This window comes from Phacochoerus africanus, chromosome 5 (assembly GCF_016906955.1).
Source record: "Phacochoerus africanus isolate WHEZ1 chromosome 5, ROS_Pafr_v1, whole genome shotgun sequence".
NCBI lineage: Eukaryota > Metazoa > Chordata > Mammalia > Artiodactyla > Suidae > Phacochoerus > Phacochoerus africanus.
Window position 1 is genome coordinate 117,544,977 of NC_062548.1, and position 20,725 is coordinate 117,565,701.

At 42.0% G+C, this 20,725-nt stretch overlaps 1 protein-coding gene across 2 annotated transcripts in view; it reads left to right on the forward strand.

Moving 5' to 3' along the window:
• Window positions 1–986: 986 nt before the first annotated feature.
• The window catches only part of ASXL2 (ASXL transcriptional regulator 2), a 141,176-nt gene continuing 121,437 nt past the window's right edge, over window positions 987–20,725 (forward strand). Inside the window, exon 1 of one of the 2 annotated variants that reach the window (XM_047782485.1) lies at window positions 987–1,283. In XM_047782485.1, coding sequence (XP_047638441.1) covers window positions 1,227–1,283 — 57 coding nt within the window. In that variant the 5' untranslated portion in view covers window positions 987–1,226. The remainder of the gene's footprint in view (window positions 1,284–20,725) is intronic. The other variant, XM_047782484.1, reaches the window with a different exon arrangement.

The window sequence follows — 20,725 nt, forward strand, 5'->3', positions numbered from 1 at the left end:
ATAGTAAATTTAGTAGACCGGAAGCAGCTTCTGGAAGCAGGTGGATTTGGGAGATTAGTAGGCATTACTGCCCTTTTTGCAAAGTATCAAGACAAGGACATTACGATGGAAGATGCCACATTCTGAATCTTTCAGGAGGCAGTTAAGGTCATTACAAATAATGGTTTCTGACTACAGCTACAGCTGAATCATTCAGCAAATATTTACTGGGCGCCTGATATGTACAGGCACTGTGCCAGGGACTGAGCTCACGCAGATAAAAAAGACACCATTTGTGTCCTTGATGAGACATTCACAAGTAAAAGTGTGAATGTAGTTATTGGTGGCCTTAAAATAAAGGTCACCTAAGTTTGAGAGGCACTCTGGGGAGACGGAAAGGACTCTGAGGCGGTAATTTGATTTTTTGGTTTCACCGCATTCCAGACTCGTGAGTTTAGCAAGTCACTCAAACTCAAATTGCTTCATCTATCAGATGGCATAAACAGATAGGCGAGAATTACTGCAAACCTTCAAAAAGATAGCCTTTATGAAAATGAACATAGACAAATAAAAAAACGCAACTTCGAGGCTCATTGAAAGTGATACTTGGAAGGGTCGCTGCTAGAAGGAAGAGCACGGCTCTCCCCAGGCTTATGTCTACAAAGTCACCGTAACGCCCTCCCACCGCGGTCAGAATCCGCTCAATAAACCTTCCGGGACGGATCAAGTTCCGCTTCCGCAGGTTTTTGCTGTAGGCGTAAGCGCAGGACGCCCGACGCAGCGCAGCGTCGGTCCTTCCCTTTGCGCAAGCTCGCGAGGAGAGGCGGAGAGCGGAAGGGCGGGGGCGTGGCTAGGCGCCGGGTACTGCTGGCTCGCTCTCTCCGCAGCCCGGCGCAGGTGGCGGGAGCGCGCGCGCGCTCGCTCGCGCGGCCGGCTGCGTACAGTAGTGACGGCCGCGCGGGAGCGGTCACATGACCGTAGCGGCTGCCTGTACAGTAAGGACCCAATATGGCAGCGGCGGTAGCAGTGGCAACGGCAGCAGGAGGACCGGCCGCTTCATAGATTCCCCCCCACCCCCACCCCGCGCACCACCGCCGCCGCTTCCTCTGCTTGGGTGCTCCTCTGGCCTGACTTCCCCTTTCTCCCACCTTTCCCGGCACCGCGGGAAAAACAGCGCAGGGCAGAGCAGGCAGGGAGGGCGGCTGGAGCCCGGACACGGGAGCCTCCCAGTCAGTTCAAGACCCGACATGAGGGAAAAGGGCCGTAGGAAGAAGGGCAGGACCTGGGCGGAGGCCGCCAAGACGGTAAGGAGGAGGGAGCGGAGTGGAAAGCCAGGAGGTTTTCGTTCCTTCTCCGCCCACCGGTCGCAGGGGAAGCGGCGGGGGCGGGGGGGGGGGTCAATGGTCCTGCCACTCGACTGAGGGGGCAAAAAACCGCGCGGCGAGGGCGGCGGTTAGTGTCGGGTTTGTGGTCCCTGTGGGAATGGAGGCGCCAGCGGAAGAGGGTCGCCGCGGGGCTGTGGCTTCTCCCTGCTCTGCGACGAATCCTCTTGGTGTTTTGAAGCTGCTCTCTGGGTCGCGACGCTCTCACCCCGACTCCGTGGTAGCCCCCGCCCCGGCATGGGGAAGTCTGTTGTGCTTGCACAGTAACCGGTTCTTCTCCCTTTTGCGGCTGAAGAGCCCCCATTGGATGCAGATAGGAGAAGGCTTGTGCGTGCACCCAGCCCCGGAAAGAAGAGGGGAGCGCTGGCGCTGGGTAGAACCCACCCGCTGTAGCCGATCTGCCGCCTGACCCCGGGCCCCCTGCTTGTCTGGGCTCCCGGAACCGGCCGGAGGTCACGAGGCTCTTGTTTTATGTTTGCTGCTGCAGCTGAAAGTGCTGGAGGTGTTTAGAAACGAAGTAACAGGTGGGACTTGTAGAATTTTTTTTTTTTTTTCTGTTTCCGTAGAGACCTACTCTGAACAAGGCAGCAATGCATGGTGGGACGTGTAGTTTACTGGGCGTTGACTTTTCCGTAGCTAAAGCGATGGCCTCACGAAGTTGTAGTGGATAAAACCATCCTTTTTTTCCCCTTTTCTAAATTTATTATTGTGAAGTTTAGAAGTAGGTTTTAAAAAATAGAATATTGAGGATGAGTGAGAAGTTTTGTTTCATGAAAAAATTTAAAAGCGTGCATGTATGTAGAAATGAAACGTTTAGAGAAAGTCAGGTTCATTCCATCTTTGAGAGTGCAGCAGAGAAGTTGTGGGACACAAAACAGCATTTAGAGTTGGAAGTGAGAATGAGTGGAAGCATAATCTTAATGGTGAATCATGTCAATAATACTTGTACAACGTGGAGCACTCTTCTAAGTGAAGAGTTGTGTGGTTTATTTTTTAAAGGGGAGTTTAAATAAAAGTAATATATGTTAATTGTGGGAAAAGTAATATATATTAAAGCTCTAGGATTTTAGTATCAAGAAGGAAATAAATCATGTGTTTCATCCCTCAGAGCCCTGAATTTGAATTTATTTCCCCCAATCTGGGTGCTACTTGTGCTTTTTTTTTTTTTTTTTTGGTCTTTTTGCTATTTCTTGGGCTACTCCTGAGGCATATGGAGGTTCCCAGGCTAGCGGTCTAATCGGAGCTGTAGCCACCGGCCTACACCAGAGCCACAGCAACGCGGGATCCGAGCTGCGTCTGCAACCTACACCACAGCTCACAGCAATGCCGGATCCTTAACCCACTGAGTAAGGGCAGGGATTGAACCGGCAGCCTCATGATTCCTAGTCAGATTCGTTAACCACTGCACCACGACGGTAACCCCTGTGCATTTGTTTTGTAAACGTTATGCATTAGAGGGTTGATGAGTCTTAAACTTGTATGTCTATTTTAGTTGGAAAGGTACAAAAGTTGATGAATAAATAAAAAGCACATTTATTTGTTAAGTGTTTTCACCTACAATATGTCTTGATAATTGTGACCATTGGCCATTTCCCTCTAAACCGACTTAAAGAAAAAACTCTAGAAATAATTTTTTTTTTGATAGTGGGGAAATTGCTCCTTCACAAAAGACTATTCTACTGTTGTACCTGATCAATACTACTTTACAATCTCTTTTATGAAACGAGAGGGTAGGAGTTCCTGTAATGGCCCAGTGGTTAATGAATCTGACTAGGAACCATGAGGTTGCAGGTTTGATCCCTGGCCTTGCTCAGTGGGTTAAGGATCCGGCGTTGCCGTGAGCTGTGGTGTAGGTTGCAGACGCGGCTCGGATCCCGTGTTGCTTTGGCTCGCGTTGCTTTGGCTCTGACGTAAGTTGGCTGCTACAGCTCCGATTAGACCCCTAACCTGGGAACCTCCATATGCCTTGGGAAGCTGCCCTAGAAAAGGCAAAAAAAGACATAAATAAATAAAAAATAAAAGAGAGGGTAAACTTCATTATTATATGTAAGCAAATCCTACTCCTAATTAATTATGTTAATTAATTTTAAGTCTAGAAGCTTAAGAGTACTTTTTGAATTATCTCTGGATAAAATAATCTAGTCATTGGGAGATTGTGACAGGAAAAATTTGCATCTACTGTTTAGATTTTCCTATAATAAATCAGAATATCCGCTCATTTTTAATAAGCATTTCATGCCATAGCTAGCTCTGTGAAAGTTAGTATTTCAAAGATGGAATTCTAGCTTAATCAGTAGAGCTCTGAGTGAGTTCTTGACGGGGTTAGTGTATTAGTAGCTTGGTGTTTTTATTTAATTCTGGCACATGCATAAGACTTCAGTCTAAATAAAAATGAATTTTAGGAAGAGACTAGAGACACTGAAATTTATTTTTTTCTTGTAGCCAAAATCTAGAAAACACTACTCTTTTTTTGTTTTATCATTTCTATAGTGAGGAATTACACTAAACCTCAGTGTTAAAAAGGTTTCTGTTTGTAGGGGGACTGTGTAGAAGTAAATGTGAGAGGAATAGACAGGAGTAAATCTTTCATGTTTTCAGACTGCAGAGTAATGAGATTGGAAGATGAGTGGTTTGACAAATGGGAGTAACTTTGACCTAAATTAGAAAACCGTGTGAGTATTGATAAGATCGAGAGGACCAGGAGAAAGAAGTCTTAAACTTATTTCATAGGCATTAAGGTCAAATGTTTTAGGAACCAGAGTTTCAGAAAGGGAGTATCTGCCTCTTGTTGTGTTCTTGGTACCTGCGTTGTAGAGCTGTCCAGTTTTAGCGAGTGTTATTAGATTGGATTCATATTCTTGACCAATAATACAACAACAGATATATTTAATCAATTACTAATGTATATATACATATGTGTTTTAGAGTGTGTGTGTGTGAGAGTTGCAAATTGATATTAAGATTGCTATGTGAGTTGCCATTGTGGCTCAGTGGGTTAAGAGCCAGATGTTATCTCTGTGAGGATGTGAGTTTGATCCCTGGCCTTGCTCAGTGGTTTAAGGATACAGTGTTGCTACAGCTGCAGTGTACGTATGTCACAGAAGTGACTTGGGTCCAGGGTTGCTGTTGCTGTGGTGTAGGCCCCAGCTGCAACTCTGATTTGACCCCTGGCCCAGGAACTTACATATGCCACAGGTGTGGCCATGAAAAGAAAAAGATTTCTATGAACAATCTGAAAAGGCAAAATAAGATTCATAATTATTATATAATTATAAAATTACTCGGAAAGGCTGATTAAAAATAGGCTATAGACTGGTTCCAATAATTAAGGACAGAGAAATAATGGAGTTGAGATTCAGCTGAACTTGAATGCTCATTGTGTTCCCACTGATCTTATATTTTATATAAATATACTAGTTATAAAAAGTATTATTCTGGAATTCCCGTCATGGCTCAGTGGTTAACGAATCCGACTAGGAATCATGAGGTTGTGGGTTCAATCCCTGGCCTCACTCAATGGGTTAAGGATCTGGCCTTGCTGTGAGTTGTGTAGGTTGCAGACGCGGCTCGGATCCCTCATTGCTGTGGCTGTGGTGGTAGGCCGGCAGCAACAGCTCTGATTCGACCCCTAGCCTGGGAACCTCCATATGCCGAGGGAGTGGCCCTAGAAAAGGCAAAAGACCAAAAAAAAAAAAAAAGTATGATTCAAGTATTTAGTTAACAGTCTTATATGTTTTAAATTTTAAAGGTGACAATAATAGTGGTGATGAAATGATTTGGATGAGAGATCTGTGGAGGCATGTTTGATGCAATTTAAATAGAAAAATTTGTAATAAGCCAGAGACACTAAGAACCATTGCACTGACTTTAGAACTATATTCAAAGTTAATGCTCATTCCTTAAAAAAAAAATAGAAGACATTGTATTATGTAAATATTTGGTAACATCCCTGCAGAATTTAGCTTTTTTTGCAAAACAGAGCTTTCGAAATAGTGTAATCTTATTGATACTGTTTTCTTTTTGATTTTTCCCCTTGTTACCCACTACATCAAGGGGAGTATTAAAAGGGAAAAAAAAGTTCCTTTTAGGACGGATTTGTTGTGATTATAGATGGACGGACAGAGAGGCAGACCTTAGAGATTGCATGAGAGGTGCTTTTGGGTATCTTTGGGGAGTTAAGAGGTCAGATACAGGAAGTGAAGTATGGGTGTTAGAGGTGAGAAGCATAGCAGAGTAGTGTAAATCTTTAGAATTTTATTTGTAGACTGAAGAAAAAGTGGGCTTTTTTTTTGTTTGTATTTCACTTAGTGGTTAATACTGTTTTGAAAGTACTTTTTTTTTTTGTCTTTTTGCCTTTTCTAGGGCATATGGAGGTTCCCGGGCTAGGGGTCTAACTGAAGCTGTAGCCACTGACCTACACCACAGTCACGGCGACGTGGGATCTGAGCCGTGTCTGCGACCTACACCACAGCTCATGGCAATGCCGGATCCTTAACCCACTGAGCAAGGCCAGGGATCGAATCTGCAGCCTCATGGTTCCTAGTCGGATTTGTTAACTATTGAGCCACGACGGGAACTTCTGAAAGTACATTTTTTATTTACGTCATTTACCTGAAGTTATTTAACTTGAGGGAATAAGATGGAAGACAGAAAATTTCTTTTTTTTTTCTTTTTTGACCACAGTGTGCTAGCGGGCTTGATGTGGGATCTAAGTTCCCAGACCAGGAATTAAACCCAGGCCACAGTGGTGAGATCTCCAAATTTGAACCACTAGACCACCAGGGAACTCCCAGAAAATTACTGTTAAAATGAGTAACACTCTCAGGCTAATTACTTTTATGTGAAAGTATTGAAAATGAGTTACTAAAAAATAAAATGGTAAAATATATGTAATGATTAGAAAAAATAATAATAAAATACACACTAGGAAAAACATACCTGTTAGAAATGTTCATTACTTTTTTCCCCCCTTTTTAAGGCTGCACCTGTGACATATAGCAGTTCCCCGGGTAGGGGTCATATTGGAGCTGCAGCTGCCAGCCTGCACCACAGCTACAGCTGGATCTGAACCGCATCTGAGACCTCATTGCAGCAACACTGGATCTTTAACTCACTGAGTGAGGCCAGGGATTGAACCCGAATCCTCATGGACACTATGTCAGGTTCTTGATCCTCTGAGCCACAATGGGAACTCCTGTATTCTTAAACTCTACCATGGATAATTTTCTTCATACAAAAATAAGGCTAGGAGTATGGCCAAGCCTGTGATGTCTCTTTGGATCTCTGTTGACCAGGCCAGATTTCTTTAACTGTATTTGTAATGTATTTGTGGTTGTATTAGAATTTCCGGGAGAGAGTGTGCATCTTGGAAAAATATTCAGGAATCTTGTTTTTGTAATATTGTTTTTTTGTTGTGTTTTTGTTTTTGCTCCACCGGGGCATGCAGAGGTTCCCAGGCTAGGGGTCGAAATGGAGCTGCAGCCTATGCCACAGCCATATAGCTATGCAAGATCTAAGCCACACCTATGGAATTCCTGTTGTGGCTCAGCTGTAACGAACCCGGCTAGCATCCATGAGGACTCAGATCTGATCCCTGGCCACACTCAGTGGGTTAAAGGATCAAGTGTTGCCGTGAGCTGTGGTATAGGTTGTAGACTTGCTCGGATCCTGTGTTGCCTTGGCTATGGCGTAGGCCAGTGGCTACAGCTCTGATTTGACCCCTAGCCTGGGAACTTCCATATGGTACAGGTGCAGCCCTGAAAAGACAAACAAAAAAACAAGCCTCATCTGTGACCCACGCTGCACCTTGTGGCAACGCCGGATCCTTAACCCATTGAGCAAGGCCAGGGATCAAATCCTGTCTCCGTGGATACTAGTCAGATTTTTAACTTGCTGCGCCACAGTGAGAACTCCATTTTTAATTTCAGCTTTATTGAGGTGTAATTGACATAACATTGTAAGATATTTGATACATTTATGACATTGCCACCTGCAGGTCTCTACTAGGTGATTTGATTTAACATTCTTTGCTTGAGAGATCTTCATTCTTGTGGCAGTGGTGAACTAAAGTTCCCCAGTGCTTTGTTCTTGAGTCTTGTATTATTTTTCTCACTTCATCCTTCCTTCTGTCCTGATCTTATGTTACTGTCTTGAAAGCCCACAAACTAAGGGGGAAAAAAAGTCTTTTTGAACACGTAAGTTAAAATTTTCTGTGGAAGGTGCTGCTGCTACATCTCCTAGAATTATGACAGGAGCTAAGAAAATGATGTCACATTTGCAGAAGTCCTTAACGTTTCCTTACCTACGGCATCTATCTACTCTTAAAAAGCTGTGCAGCTTTGCTGTCTGTGAAAGGGCATTATGTTTTCTCTAAAATCTGTCTGGAAGGGGGCCAGTGTGGAAGATGTAACTACAGGGAACTGATCAGTAAGATTTGTTAAAACCTGCTGTCTTTGTCCTTTTTACAAAAGTCTCTGAATACCCCACTAGTTCTGTTTTCTTTCTTTTCCTATCTCATAGAGGTCATCCTCATTGGTTGTACTTGTGTGCAATTTAGTGTTTTTTTCTTTTTTTTTCTTTTTTTAGGGCAGCACCCTCAGCCTATGGCATTTCCCAGGCTAGGGGTCCAGTTGGAGCTGTAGCTGCTGGCCTGCACCACAGCCACAGCAACTTGGGATTCAGGCTGCATCTGTAGCCTACACCACAGTTTACAGCCATGCTGGATCCTTAACCCACTGAGCAATGTCAGGGATCGAACCAGTGTCCTCATGGATATTAGTCGGGTTTGTTACTGCCAAGTCATAATGAGAACTCCCTAGTATTACTTTAAATTGAGTTACTATTACATTTATATAGGCTCATTATTATCAATACTATTATTATTTTTTAAGGCCATTTCCAAGGCATATGGAAGTTAATGGGCTGGGGATCCAGTCAGCCTCAGCTGCAGCCTACACTGCAGCTATGGCAATGCCTGATCCTTTAACCTGACTGTACCGGGCCAGGGATCGACTGAACTACAGGTTGCTACAGTTGGGTTCTTAATCCACTGTGCCACAACGGGAACTCCTAGCCTCATTATTTATTTATTTATTTATTTATTTATTTATTTGTCTTTTTGCCTTTTCTTGGGCCACTCCCGCGGCATATGGAGGTTCCCAGGCTAGGGGTTGAATCGGAGCTGTAGCCACCGGCCTACGCCAGAGCCACAGCAATTCGGGATCCGAGCTGTGTCTGCGATCTACACCACAGCTCACGGCAACGCCAGATCCTTAACCCACCGAGCAAGGCCAGGGATTGAACCCGAAACCTCATGGTTCCTAGTCGGATTCGTTAACCACTGCGCCAAGACGGGAGCTCCCCTAGCCTTATTTAAAAAAAAAAAAAAAAAAGGCAGGAGTTCCTGTCGAGGCTCAGTGGAAACGAATCTGACTAGGAACCATGAGGTTGCAGATTCAATCCCTGGCCTTACTTGGTGGGTTGAGGATCCAGCGTTGCTGTGAGCTGCAGTGTAGGTTGCAGACATGGCTCAGATCCCGAGTTGCTGTGGCTGTGGTGTGGCTGCAGTTCCGATTTGACGCCTAGCCTGGGAACCTCCATATGCCGCAAGGGTGGCTCTAAAAAGACAAAGACAAAAAAATAAAAGAACAGAAATATGTAGAGTTAATCTTGGACGTGTTACTATACTGAAAATCTAGATTAACTGGAAGTCTGCATATGCAAATATTGAGAATTGTTTAGTTACCATATTGAAATCAGCTGTAGTTGATAGTTCGAATATAGCTTTCTGGACTTTTTAACCTTGTATGTGGAAATACGCATAAACATGTATACTTATCTATATTTTATATATAGTTCCTCATTTTTTGCATTCTTTAAGAATGTCATGGATGCCTTTTAATGCCATTACTTATGTATCTACTTTCTTCTTAATGATTTGTTAATATTACATAGCTTTGGGGTGTAACATCATTTAAAATAGTCACTTTTTTTTTTTCCTCTTGTAACAGATACTTTAGTGTATACATCTGGGCATATAGTTGTATATGCATGTATAGTGTGTGTTTATGTGCATTTGTGTGAATGGAATAGTTAAGAGAGAGTTTGTGAACTTGAGTTTGTGTCAGTTTATTTTCCCTTCCAAAATTTTAAAGGTTCGTGTTTTTTCCACTTTCCTGTGTAATCCAAGAAATAGATCAGTCTTTACTCTTTGCTATTTTGATATACTGACAAAGCATTTCTTTTGTTGTTTTGTTCAGTGGAACTTAATGGAAATGTTCTATATCTGTGCTGTCCGGTACACTAGCCACTAGTCACATGTGGTCTTTAAGCACTTGTGGTTAGTGTGACTAAGACATTGAATTTTGAATTTTATTTAATTTTAATTAATTTAAACGGCTGCATTTGTTTAGTGACTCCTATTATTGGACAATGCAGGTGTAGTCGATGTCACAGGTGTCACAGCTCTCTTTCCTGTTTTTGGCTTTTGACTTGATTTATGCAGGGTTTTTGTGTGTGTTACCCAGGCATTTTTTTTATGTTAATGTAAGTAAATTTATCAGTCTTTGCCTTGTGTGCTTTTCTGGGTTTTGAGTCCTAGTAAGAAAAAGGTTTTTTCACTTAAAGATGATAAATTGAGTGCTTTTAAAAAATATTTAGCCCTGAAGGCCTATCTTCCCTAAATAAAATACATATTTTATTGTAGACAAATAAGTTAAGACTGTGCTCCTTGAAGGCAGGACTTTTTTTTAAAAAAATGTTTCTACTTGTAGAGCTTAACTCACTTTTTTGCACATGAATGCAACATTTTTTTGTTTGTTTGTTTTGTTTTTCACCTTTCTTTATTGGAGATAAAAGAGAAGACGCTGTTCTCACTTTCTTTTCTTTTCTTTTTTTTTTTTTTGGTCTTTTGTCCTTTTAGGGCTGCATCCTCAGCATATGAAGGTTCCCAGGCTAGGAGTCTAATTGGAGCTTACACCACAGCCACAGCAATGTGGGATCCAAGCCGCATCTGCAACCTAAACCACAGCTCACGGCATCGCCAGATCCTTAACCCACTGAGCAAGGCCAGGGATTTAACTCGCAATCTAATGTTTCCTAGTTGGATTTTTTACCGCTTCGCCACAGTGGAAACTCCTAGATCACTTTCAAGAGAGCACAATTTGAGTAAAGTTAGTTAACTGTATTAAGTATTGTTTCTGAGGAAAACTGGTTGAATAGCTCTCTTGTTAGTGAAAGAAAGTTATTTCAAGACACATCAAGGTTTTTAACCTCCCAATACCCTTTTGAATTACATTTGGACATAGGGAAGTTTCTGTGATAATTCTTATTTCTGACCTGGCTTGAAAACTAAAACTAGTTAATGGCATATACACATGTATTTAGCTGGGCATGAAGGACATTGTAAACCTTATTAAGTATAGTATCTTCTCAGTAATTTGATTCGTCTTTTAGTAAAAATTATGTTGTGAAAGACTTGTCATATGAAAATTCTTTGGCTGTTGACATTTACCAGTTTATACTATGTTTAGACTGGACTTTCATTGGAGTTCACGGCTTGGAGTGGCCCAAGTCATCTTGAATTTTTAACCCACTGATGTCTGAATTATTCAGTAGCTGGTTTAGCCATATTCAGTTTCAAATAAAGTGCTTAATGGTGTTAGTGACTTATTCTAACTAGTAACATAAAAATTTTAATGTATTGGTTTTAGTTTATAGTGATTAGTTTCCTCTCTGATTCGAGTGGTTCTGACAAATTTTGTAAGTTTAAATGGATGATACTTGTAAAATAGATTGATTTTTAGGAAAGGATTTTTTTTTATATTGTTTGCGTGTGTGTGGGGGGGGGGAGGGAAGGGTGGCCGGGGAGAGAGAAGATGTGAAAAAAAGAGGAATTACAAGATAAAGATGTAGAAAAACACTTTTCATATATACCGTTAATTATCTATGAAAGATATAATGAGGAAAATAGGACTATTTAATAGCATCTTGGGAATAACCTTAACAATCTAGATCGGATTTTTTTTTTTTTTTCCCTTTTTAGGGCTGCACTTGCCGCCTATGGAGGTTCCCAGGCTAAGGGTCCAGTCAGAGCTACAGCTGCCGGCCTACACCACAGCAGCAAATCCAAACTGCGTCTGCGACCTACACCACAGCTCATGGCAACGCCAGATCCTCAGTCTACTGAATGAGGCCAGGGATTGAACCCGAAACCTCATGGTTCCTAGTTGGATTTGTTTCCGCTGCACCATGACCAGAATTCCATTGGTTCTTTAATTTATTGAATTTATTGTGTGAGCATGGACAAATTACTTAAACCATTGCTCAAACATTAATATGTATGAGAATCACTCGGGGAGCTTATTATAATGTATGTTATTATTCAGTAGGTCTGTAGTGTAGCCAGAGATTCTGCATTTTTAACAAGTTCGCAGGTGATACTGGTGCTTTGGTCTAAGGACCACATTTGGAGTTTGGGGATTTTACGCTATTTAAATGTTCTCCATTTCCCCCAACTTTGTTTGTTTATTTGCCTTTTTAGGGCCAACCTGCAGCATATGGAGGTTCCCAGGCTACTGGTCATATTGGAGCTGTAGCTGCTGGCCTATACCACAGCCACAGCAATGCCAGATCTGAGCCGTGTCTGCGACCTACACTACAGCTCATGGCAATGCCAGATTCTTAACCCACTAAGTGAGGCCAGGGATCGAACCCTTAACCTGTGTCCTCATGGATACTAGTCAGATTCCTTTCCACTGAGGCAGGACAGGAACTCCCCCCACCCCCAACTTTAAAATATAGAGATAATGATAGAATGTATCATTTGAAGTGTTAGGTGATTAGGCTAGAATGTGTGAAAAGTTCTTTGTATAATGCTTCCTGTGTTGTAAGCACTGTTAATATTATTGAAAAGTTAATGTAGATCATTTTATGTTTCTGAATGGGAAAACTAAATGTCATAAAGATGTATTTCCTAGCAAGTAGGTGCAAAGGTTTGAAACAGTTCTAATGAAAAGCCTTCTACTCTCAGGGACCCCATTTGCACTTGTTTCCCCAAGGTCATTGTGGACACACACCCGGATCTAAAGTAGCTGTGGACAAATTGGGGAGCTCACTGAAAGATCTGTCTCTTGCTTCAGGAGATTCTGCCCCAAACACCACTCTTTTGACTTACACTTTGTGAACGGCTGCGGAGGAGCCCATGTGGCAAGGATGACAGGCAGCCTCTAATTGCTGAGTAAAACAAGCAAGAAAACAGAAAAGGACTGAAACCTGCTAACAAGTAAGCTTGGAAAAGTATCCCAAGCCTCAGAGAAGTTCACATTTCCAGCTGTCACTTCAAGGTTCAGCCTAATGTGACCCTAAGCAGAAGACCCTGTAAACTCATGCCTAGAATCTTGACGCAGAAAACTATGAGATAACTTTGTATTGTTTTCACCTAAGTTTCATAATGAATCATAATCACACAATAGATTTGTGTTGTTGAGGTTATATAATAGCAAACTAACAGTAATACTAAAATTTGGTGGAAGGTTGGTCTCAGAGAGGGTTTGTCCTGGGTATTCAGAAGTGAGTATGTGTAAGGGTATTCCAGCAGAGAGAAGGATGAAAAATACAGCATATGTTTGATGCACGCTGATTTATCTTTGAATATTGTGAAATGAAAGATAAGACCAGAAAAGGTTTAGATAAGGCCACAATGTGGAGAGTTGTAGAAGTTGGGCTGAAATTGTAGAAATTTTTTGCTTTTCAGGGCCGCACCTGCGGCATATGGAGGTTCCCAGGCTAGTGGACCAATTGAAGCTACAGCCGCTGGCCTACGCCACAGCCACAGCAGTGGCAGGATCCAAGCCGCATTTGTGACCTACACCACAGCTCATGGCAACGCCACATCCTTAACCCACTGAGCAAGTCCAGGGATCGAACCCGCAACCTCATGGTTCCTAGTTGGATTTGTTTCCACCGTGCCACTACAGGAACTCCTGAAAAATGTTTTTATTCTAGGAGCTGTAGACAGTTTTTAATGAAAGCGATAACATCGTTATCTCTGTTTTGGGCCGTTTGTGGGATTTATTGTAGAGACCTGAAGGGTCTAGCTGTAGCGAGGTTGTAAGAGTTAGAGTAGGGTTCTCTTGAATGAAAAGGATGGGAGTGGGGAGCTTTTTTTTTTTTTTTGCATATTGTTCACATTTTTCTCATTTCATACCTATTCTACATAAACTTATGTCACTTCCAGGTCTCCAGCAGAAGCCTTTACTTAAGTTCTGCTTTTAGTCCCCTGAAGTTTTCACATGTTTAGGAGGTCCTAGAATGCTCCTAAACACAACAGAAGTGTATGTTTCTTTTTCTTTTTTCTTTTTTTCCTTTTTTCTTTTTGGTCTTTTTAGGGGCACACCTGTGGCATGTGGAAATTCCCAGGCTAGGGGTCAAATTGGAGCTATAGCTGCCGGCCTACGCTCCAGCCATAGCAACATGGGATCTGAGCCACGTTTGCGACCTACACGCCACAGCTCACGGCAACCCCAGATCCGTAATCCACTGAGCAAGATACTGGATACTAGTCAGATTTGTTTTCGCTGAGCCATGATGGGAACTCCTTTTTTTTTCTTTTCTTTTTATGGCTATATGTGTTCTGGAAGTGCCCGGGCCAAGGGTTGAATCTGAGCTGTAGCTTCGACCTACACAGCAGCTGCTTAGCACTGGATCCTTTGACCCACTGCGTTGGGCTGGTGATCAAACCTACGTCTCCGAAGTGACCTGAGCTGCTGCAGTTGGATTCTTAACCCACTGCAGCACTGTGGGAGTTCCCTCAAATGCTTTTCCTGAATCAATTAAAAATGATCATTTGCTTTACTTTTCTTAATGCTTTCTTAATATGGTAGATTATGTTGATTTTCAAATTTTGAACTGGCCTTGATTCCTTGGAAAAGAAATCTCACTTGGTTGTGGTATGTTTATACTTTTTATATATTGCTGACTTTGGGACATTTACAGGAGGGATATTAATCTGTAGTTTTCTTGTAGTGTCTGTCTGGCTTTGGTGTCAGCATAGTGCTGACCTCATAAAAAAGAAGTCTTCTTTCCTATTCTTTTTCCTGAAAGAGATTACAGTTCATCCTCACAATTCATGGATTCAAGACACTTAACCCTTGAACAGCTTGAGCATCAGGAGCACCAACCCGCTTCGTAGTCAAAATAGCAGTTCCTCTGTATCTGTGGTTTCTCATCCACAGGTTCAGCCAACCCTGAATCGTGTAGTACTGTAGTATTTACTGTTGAAAAAAATTCACGTATAAGTGGACCTGTGCAGTTACACCCGTGTTGTTCAAAGGTCAGCTGTATTCGTGAATTCACCTGCTTGCTAAAACATACCCCTACCTCAGAATCAAAACATCTATCACCTAATGCTGAGGGCTCTCTGCTGAAGTTGAACAAGGTGGTGCTCTGCCTTGTATCAGCTCTCATAGTGAAATGTGTCTTTTTTGTGGTCTGTTTAGTACTATATTGTTTGCATTTTTGTGCTTTTTGTTGGTGCTCTCACTGTTTATTTTTTTTAATTTTTTGTCTTTTTTTTTTTTTTGCTATTTCTTTGGGCCGCTTCTGCGGCATATGGAGGTTCCCAGGCCAGGGGTCGAATCGGAGCTGTAGCCACCAGCCTATGCCAGAGCCACAGCAACGCGCGATCCGAGCCACGTCTGCAACCCACACCACAGCTCACGGCAACACCGGATCCTTAACCCACCGAGCAAGGGCAGGGACCGAACCCACAACCTCATGGTTCCTAGTCGGATTCGTTAACCACTGCGCCACGATGGGAACTCCGCTCTCACTGTTTAGAATGGCTCTCAAGTATAGTACTGAAGTACTGTTTAGTATTAAGTGCAAGAAAGCTGTGATGTGCCTTATGGAGAAAATATCATGTTGATAAACTTTGTTTAGGCATGAGTACAGTGGTGTTGGACATGAGTTCAATGTTAATGAGTCAATAAATGTATAAAATAAGGTATTTTACTTTATCTTGTATTTATTTATTTATTTTTTGTCTTTTGTCCTTTTTAGGTCTGCACCCGTGGCATATGGAGGTTTCCAGGCTAGGGGGTCTAATCTGGCCTACACCACAGCCACAGCAATGCCACAACCAAGCCTCGACTGCAACCTACACCACAGCTCAGGGCAACGCCAGGTCCTTAACCCACTGAGCGAGGCCAGGGATCGAACCCACAATCTCATGGTTCCTAGTCGGATTCATTTCTGCTGCGCCAAAATGGGAGCTTCTCAAGTAAGATATTTTAAAATGGAAACACAGATTAGAGTTCCCGTCATGGCTCAGTGGTTAGCGACCCCAACTAGCATCCATGAGGACATGGGTTCGATCCTTGGCCTCGCTCAGTGGGTCAGAGATCTGGCATTGCTGTGAGCTGTGGTGTAGGTTGCAGACACGGCTCAGATCCTGCTTTGCTGTGGCTCTGGTGTAGGCTGGCGGTTATAGCTCTGATTTGACCCTGAGCCTGGGTACCTCCATGTGCCTCTGGTGTGGCCCTAGAAAAGACAAAAAACAAAAACAGAAACAGAAACACAGATTAAAAACAAGGTTATGTGGAAGGTCTTTTGTGGCTCAGTGGGTTAAGGATCTGGCATTGTCACTGGGGCAGCTGGGGACACTGCTGTGGCATGGGTTTGATTCCTGGCCCCAGAACTTATGTATGCCATGGGTGCAACCAAGACAAAAACAAAAACACCCCCCAAAAACCAAGGTTATCTAGTGATCAGTTGACAAAAATATGGCTAGAGGTTTACAGGAACCTAACCCTGTATTTCACCTAAGAGTAGTATTTCTTAATTTAGCATTAGTGGTGGTTTTACAGTACATAACTACTGTGAATAATGAGAATGAACTCATTATGTAGAACTAGTGCTATTTCTTCCTTAGATGTTTGATAGAATTCACCAGTAAAACATTCTGGACCTGGAGATTTCTTTTGTGGAAGCCTTTTAACTATGAATTTAATTTCTTGTGTAATTATACAGCTGTTCAGAATATCTGTGTCTTCTTGGGTAAGTTTTACTAAACCTGTGGTTTTCCAGGAATTGGTACATGTCATTTAAGTTGTTGAGTTGTTTTTAAGTATTCCCTTGTTGTTTGCAGAGTCTGTAGAGATACATCCCCTTTTTATCTTTGATATTGCTAATTTGTCCTTTCCATTTTTTTCCGCTATAGGTTTATCAATTTTTTTTGATAGGCAAGAAGTAGATTTATTAGGATAGGACACTTGTGAGAGTGCAATCGGGCAGGCAAGGAGGCTCTTGGTTTATCAATTTTTTGATCAATCAAAAGAGCAGCTTTTGGTTTCATTAATTTTTTACTTTTTCTACTTTCTTTTCTTTTTTTTTTTTTTTTCAGAGGTTCTCAGGCTAGAGTCTGCAACCTATACCACAGCTCACAGCAACACCGGATCCTTAACCCACTGAGCGAGGCCAGGAATGGAACCTGCAACCTCATGGTTCCTAGTCAGGTTCATTAACCACTGAGCCATGATGGGAACTCTGCTTTTTCTATTTTCAGTATCATTGATATTTACTATCATCTTTATTATTAGTAGTAAGTAGTCACTTTTCATATCCCCCCTCTCACCAGCCTCTCGTAACCACCAATCTACTTTGTGTATCTATCAGTTTGCCTGTTCTGGACATTTCATATAAATGGACTCATTCAACCTGTGGCCTTTTGTGTCTGGCTTCTTCACTTACTGAATGTTTTCAAAGTTCATCTGTATTGTATCATATATCTTTTTTATGGCCAAATAATATTCCATCATATGAAAATACTATCTTTTACTTACCTCTTCATCAGTTAATGGATATTTGGATTTTTTCCACCTTTGGCCATTGTGAATAATGCTGCCGTGAACACTTTGTGTGCAATTTTTTGTGTCAACATGTGTTTAATTCTTTTTGGTGTATGCCTAGGACTGGAATTTATAGGTCGTATGTTAACTCTATGTTTAACTTTTTGAGGAAGTACCAAACTCTTTGCCATATCAGCTGAACAATTCTGCAATACTCCCAGCAATATGTGAAGGTTCCAATTTCTCTTTGCCAACACTTGTTGTCCCCCCCCTTTTTTTTTTTTTGGCTATACCTGTGGCATGCAGATGTTTCTGGGCCAGGGATTAAACCTGAACCATAGCAGCGACAATGCTGGGTCCTTAACCTACTGAGCCACCAGACTGTTCTTTTTATTTTATTTTTGTTTTTTTGTCTTTTGTCTTTTTGAAGCCTGTACCTGTGGCATATGGAGGTTCCCAGGCTAGGGGTCTAATCGGAGCTGTAGCTGCTGGTCTTATGCCACAGCAACAGATCTGAGCTGCATCTGCAACCTACACCACAGCTCACGGCATTGCTGGATCCTTAACCCACTGAGCGAGGCCAGGGTTCGAACCCTCAGCCTTATGGTTCCTAGTCGAATTTGTTTCCTCTGTGCCGTGACAGAAACTCCTGTTGTCTGTTTTATTAAAAATAAAAAAAATTAAAAAAATCATAGCCATTCTAGGGCATGTGAAACGGTTTCAATTTGTATTTTCCCAAGGAAAAATGATATTGAGCATCTTTTCATGTGCTTACTGGACACATGAAAAGTTTCAAATTTCGAGTGAGGGTTTATTTATTTATTTATTTTTGTCTTTTTGATATTTCTTTGGGCTGCTCCGCGGCATATGGAGGTTCCCAGGCTAGGGGTTGAATCGGAGCTGTAGCCACCGGCCTACACCAGAGCCACAGCAACGCGGGATCCGAGCCACGTCTGCAACCTACACCACAGCTCACGGCAATGCCGGATCGTTAACCCACCGAGCAAGGGCAGGGACGGAACCCGCAACCTCATGGTTCCTAGTCGGATTCGCTAACCAGTGCGCCACGACGGGAACTCCCTATTTTTTTATTTAATCATTAGGTAATTTCTGTTTCTCTGCTTTCATGTTTAATCACTTCTTTTACTGATGCATTCAATAATTTTTTTTTTTTTTTGGTTTTGTTTCTTTTCATTTCTAAAATTTCCATTTGGCTTTTCTCCTTATTTGCTGAGTTTTTTTTATTGTTTTGCTGAGGTTTTTTGTGTCTTTCCATTCATTTCAAGAGTATTTGCCCTTAGTGCATTTTTATAATAGCTGCTATCTTTGTTGTTGTTGTCTTTTTTGCTTTTTTAGGGCCAAACCCGTGTCATATGGAAGTTCCCAGGTTAGGGGTCGAGTTGGAGTTACAGTGCTGGCCTGCACAAGATCCGAGCTGTGTCTGAAACCTACACCACAGCTTACAGCATCACCTGATCCTTAACCCACTGAGAGAGGCCAGGAATCGAACCCATATCCTCATGGATACTAGTCGGATTTGTTTCCGCTGCACCACAATGAGAACGCCAACTGTTTTTTTTTTAATAAATTGACATGTGGTTGATTTACAGTGTTGTATTGGTTTTTGGTCTGTAGCACAATAATTGAGTTATATATGTATATATGTATGTATATACTTTTTCATATTCTTTCCTCTGAGGGTTTATTACAGCATATTGAATGTAGTTCCCTGTTCCATACAGTAGGACCTTATTCTTTATCCCTTTATGTATAGTAGTTTGTATCTGCTAATACCAAACTCTTCATTTATCCCTCCCCTACTCCCTTTCCTCTTTGGTAACCATAAGTTTGTTCTCTATGTCTGTGACCTTGTTTCTCTTTTTGCAAACAAGTTCATTTGTGACGTATATAATAGCTGCTTTAAAGTCTTTGTGAAACACTTCCAGTATCAGTGTTCCTCTTTTTTTTTTTTTTTTTTTTTCTTTTTAAGGCCGCAACTGCGCATATGGCCATCCCCAGGCCAGGGATTGAATCCCTGCCCCTGGGATTGAACCCATGCCTCTGCAGCGACCTGAGCTGCTGCATTTGGATTCTTAACCCACTACACCACAACGGGAATTCCTTAGTGTTCATCTTGTATGGGTTTTTATTTTCTTTTCCTAAGCAAGTTGGATTTTCCTAGGTTTTTGTATACCAAATAAATTTAGATTGTGTCCTGGCCATTTTGAATGTTAATAATTTTGTTTTAGCAAACAGTTGACTGAGTTGGGTTCAGGCCTCAGGTTCTGACCCACAGTTCTGTGGATTGTTTCAATATCAATTAATTTTTCAAAGCCTTTTTATTGCTTTGGATTTGTCTCTTTGTGTACCATCAGTGAACTGTGTGGGATTTAGGTGGTAGTCTTGCTCATGGCTTGTGAAACCATGGCCTGTGGGCTAAATGCAGCCCATTGCTTATTTTTACAAATAAAATTTTACTGGAGCACAGCCTTGCCTGTTTGCGTATGCATTTTTTGTTACTGCTTTCATAGTATAATGGTCATAGTTAAGCAGTTGAAACAGAGACTGTTAGGCCCATAAAACCTAAAATTTTACTCTTTTGCCCTTTAGAGAAAAAGTTTGCTGATCCCTGATTTCTCCAAAAGTCAGTACTCAAAACCTTTCTGTTCTCTTTAGGTTTCGATCCATGTATGCACAGCTCAGGTGTTAGCCAAGGAGTTCATAAGCAACTTCAAGGGATCACTTTCCTGAGTTCTTTTGTCTCCAGTCTTTCCATTACTTTTTGATTCCCTGAGGACTCCCCTTTTTCATTTATTTGGCCACAATTTGGGACTTTCTTTATCCTGTTTCCCTGTGTACTTCCTACAACTATGCCTCCCTTGGGCCTGGCAGCAGATGTGAGAGGGAAAAGTAACAGAGCTCCTCTGATGGAAGCGGAGGTTTTCCTTCCTTCAGAGTTTTGGCCTCCTGCTTTCTCTGTTGCTGTTGTTGCCTACACGATTCCTTGGGGTTTGACGGGTGAGAGAACAAGGAAAATTAAAAATAAAGGACATGGGGAAATTTTTGCTCTTCTTTTGAGCATTACGAGACATCTGTCCTGATGGAATATTCTCCGCTCACACTGATGCCCCTTGTCCAGGTTTTGGACTGTGTTGAGTTCAGATTGAGAGATAGTGGATGGGAAAAATTGCTAAACTCACTGTCGGTTTGGAGGTACTTTACATTCAGGTCTCCTCAATCTGCCTGCTACCATTTACTTTGTTGGGTTTGATTTGCTAATAGGTATTTTGTTGAGGATTTTTGCATCTGTGTTAATAAAATATTTTGGTCTCTACTTTGCTTCTTACATCTTTTTCTGGTTTTGATATGAGGGTGTTGTTGGCCTCAGTATGAGTTAGAAAGTATTCGCCCTAGTTCTGGCTTCTGGAAAAAGTTTTAGAGAATTGGTGTAATTTTTTTTTTTTTGTCTTTCTGCCATTTCTTAGGCCGCTCCTGCCAACCTGCACCATAGCTCATGGC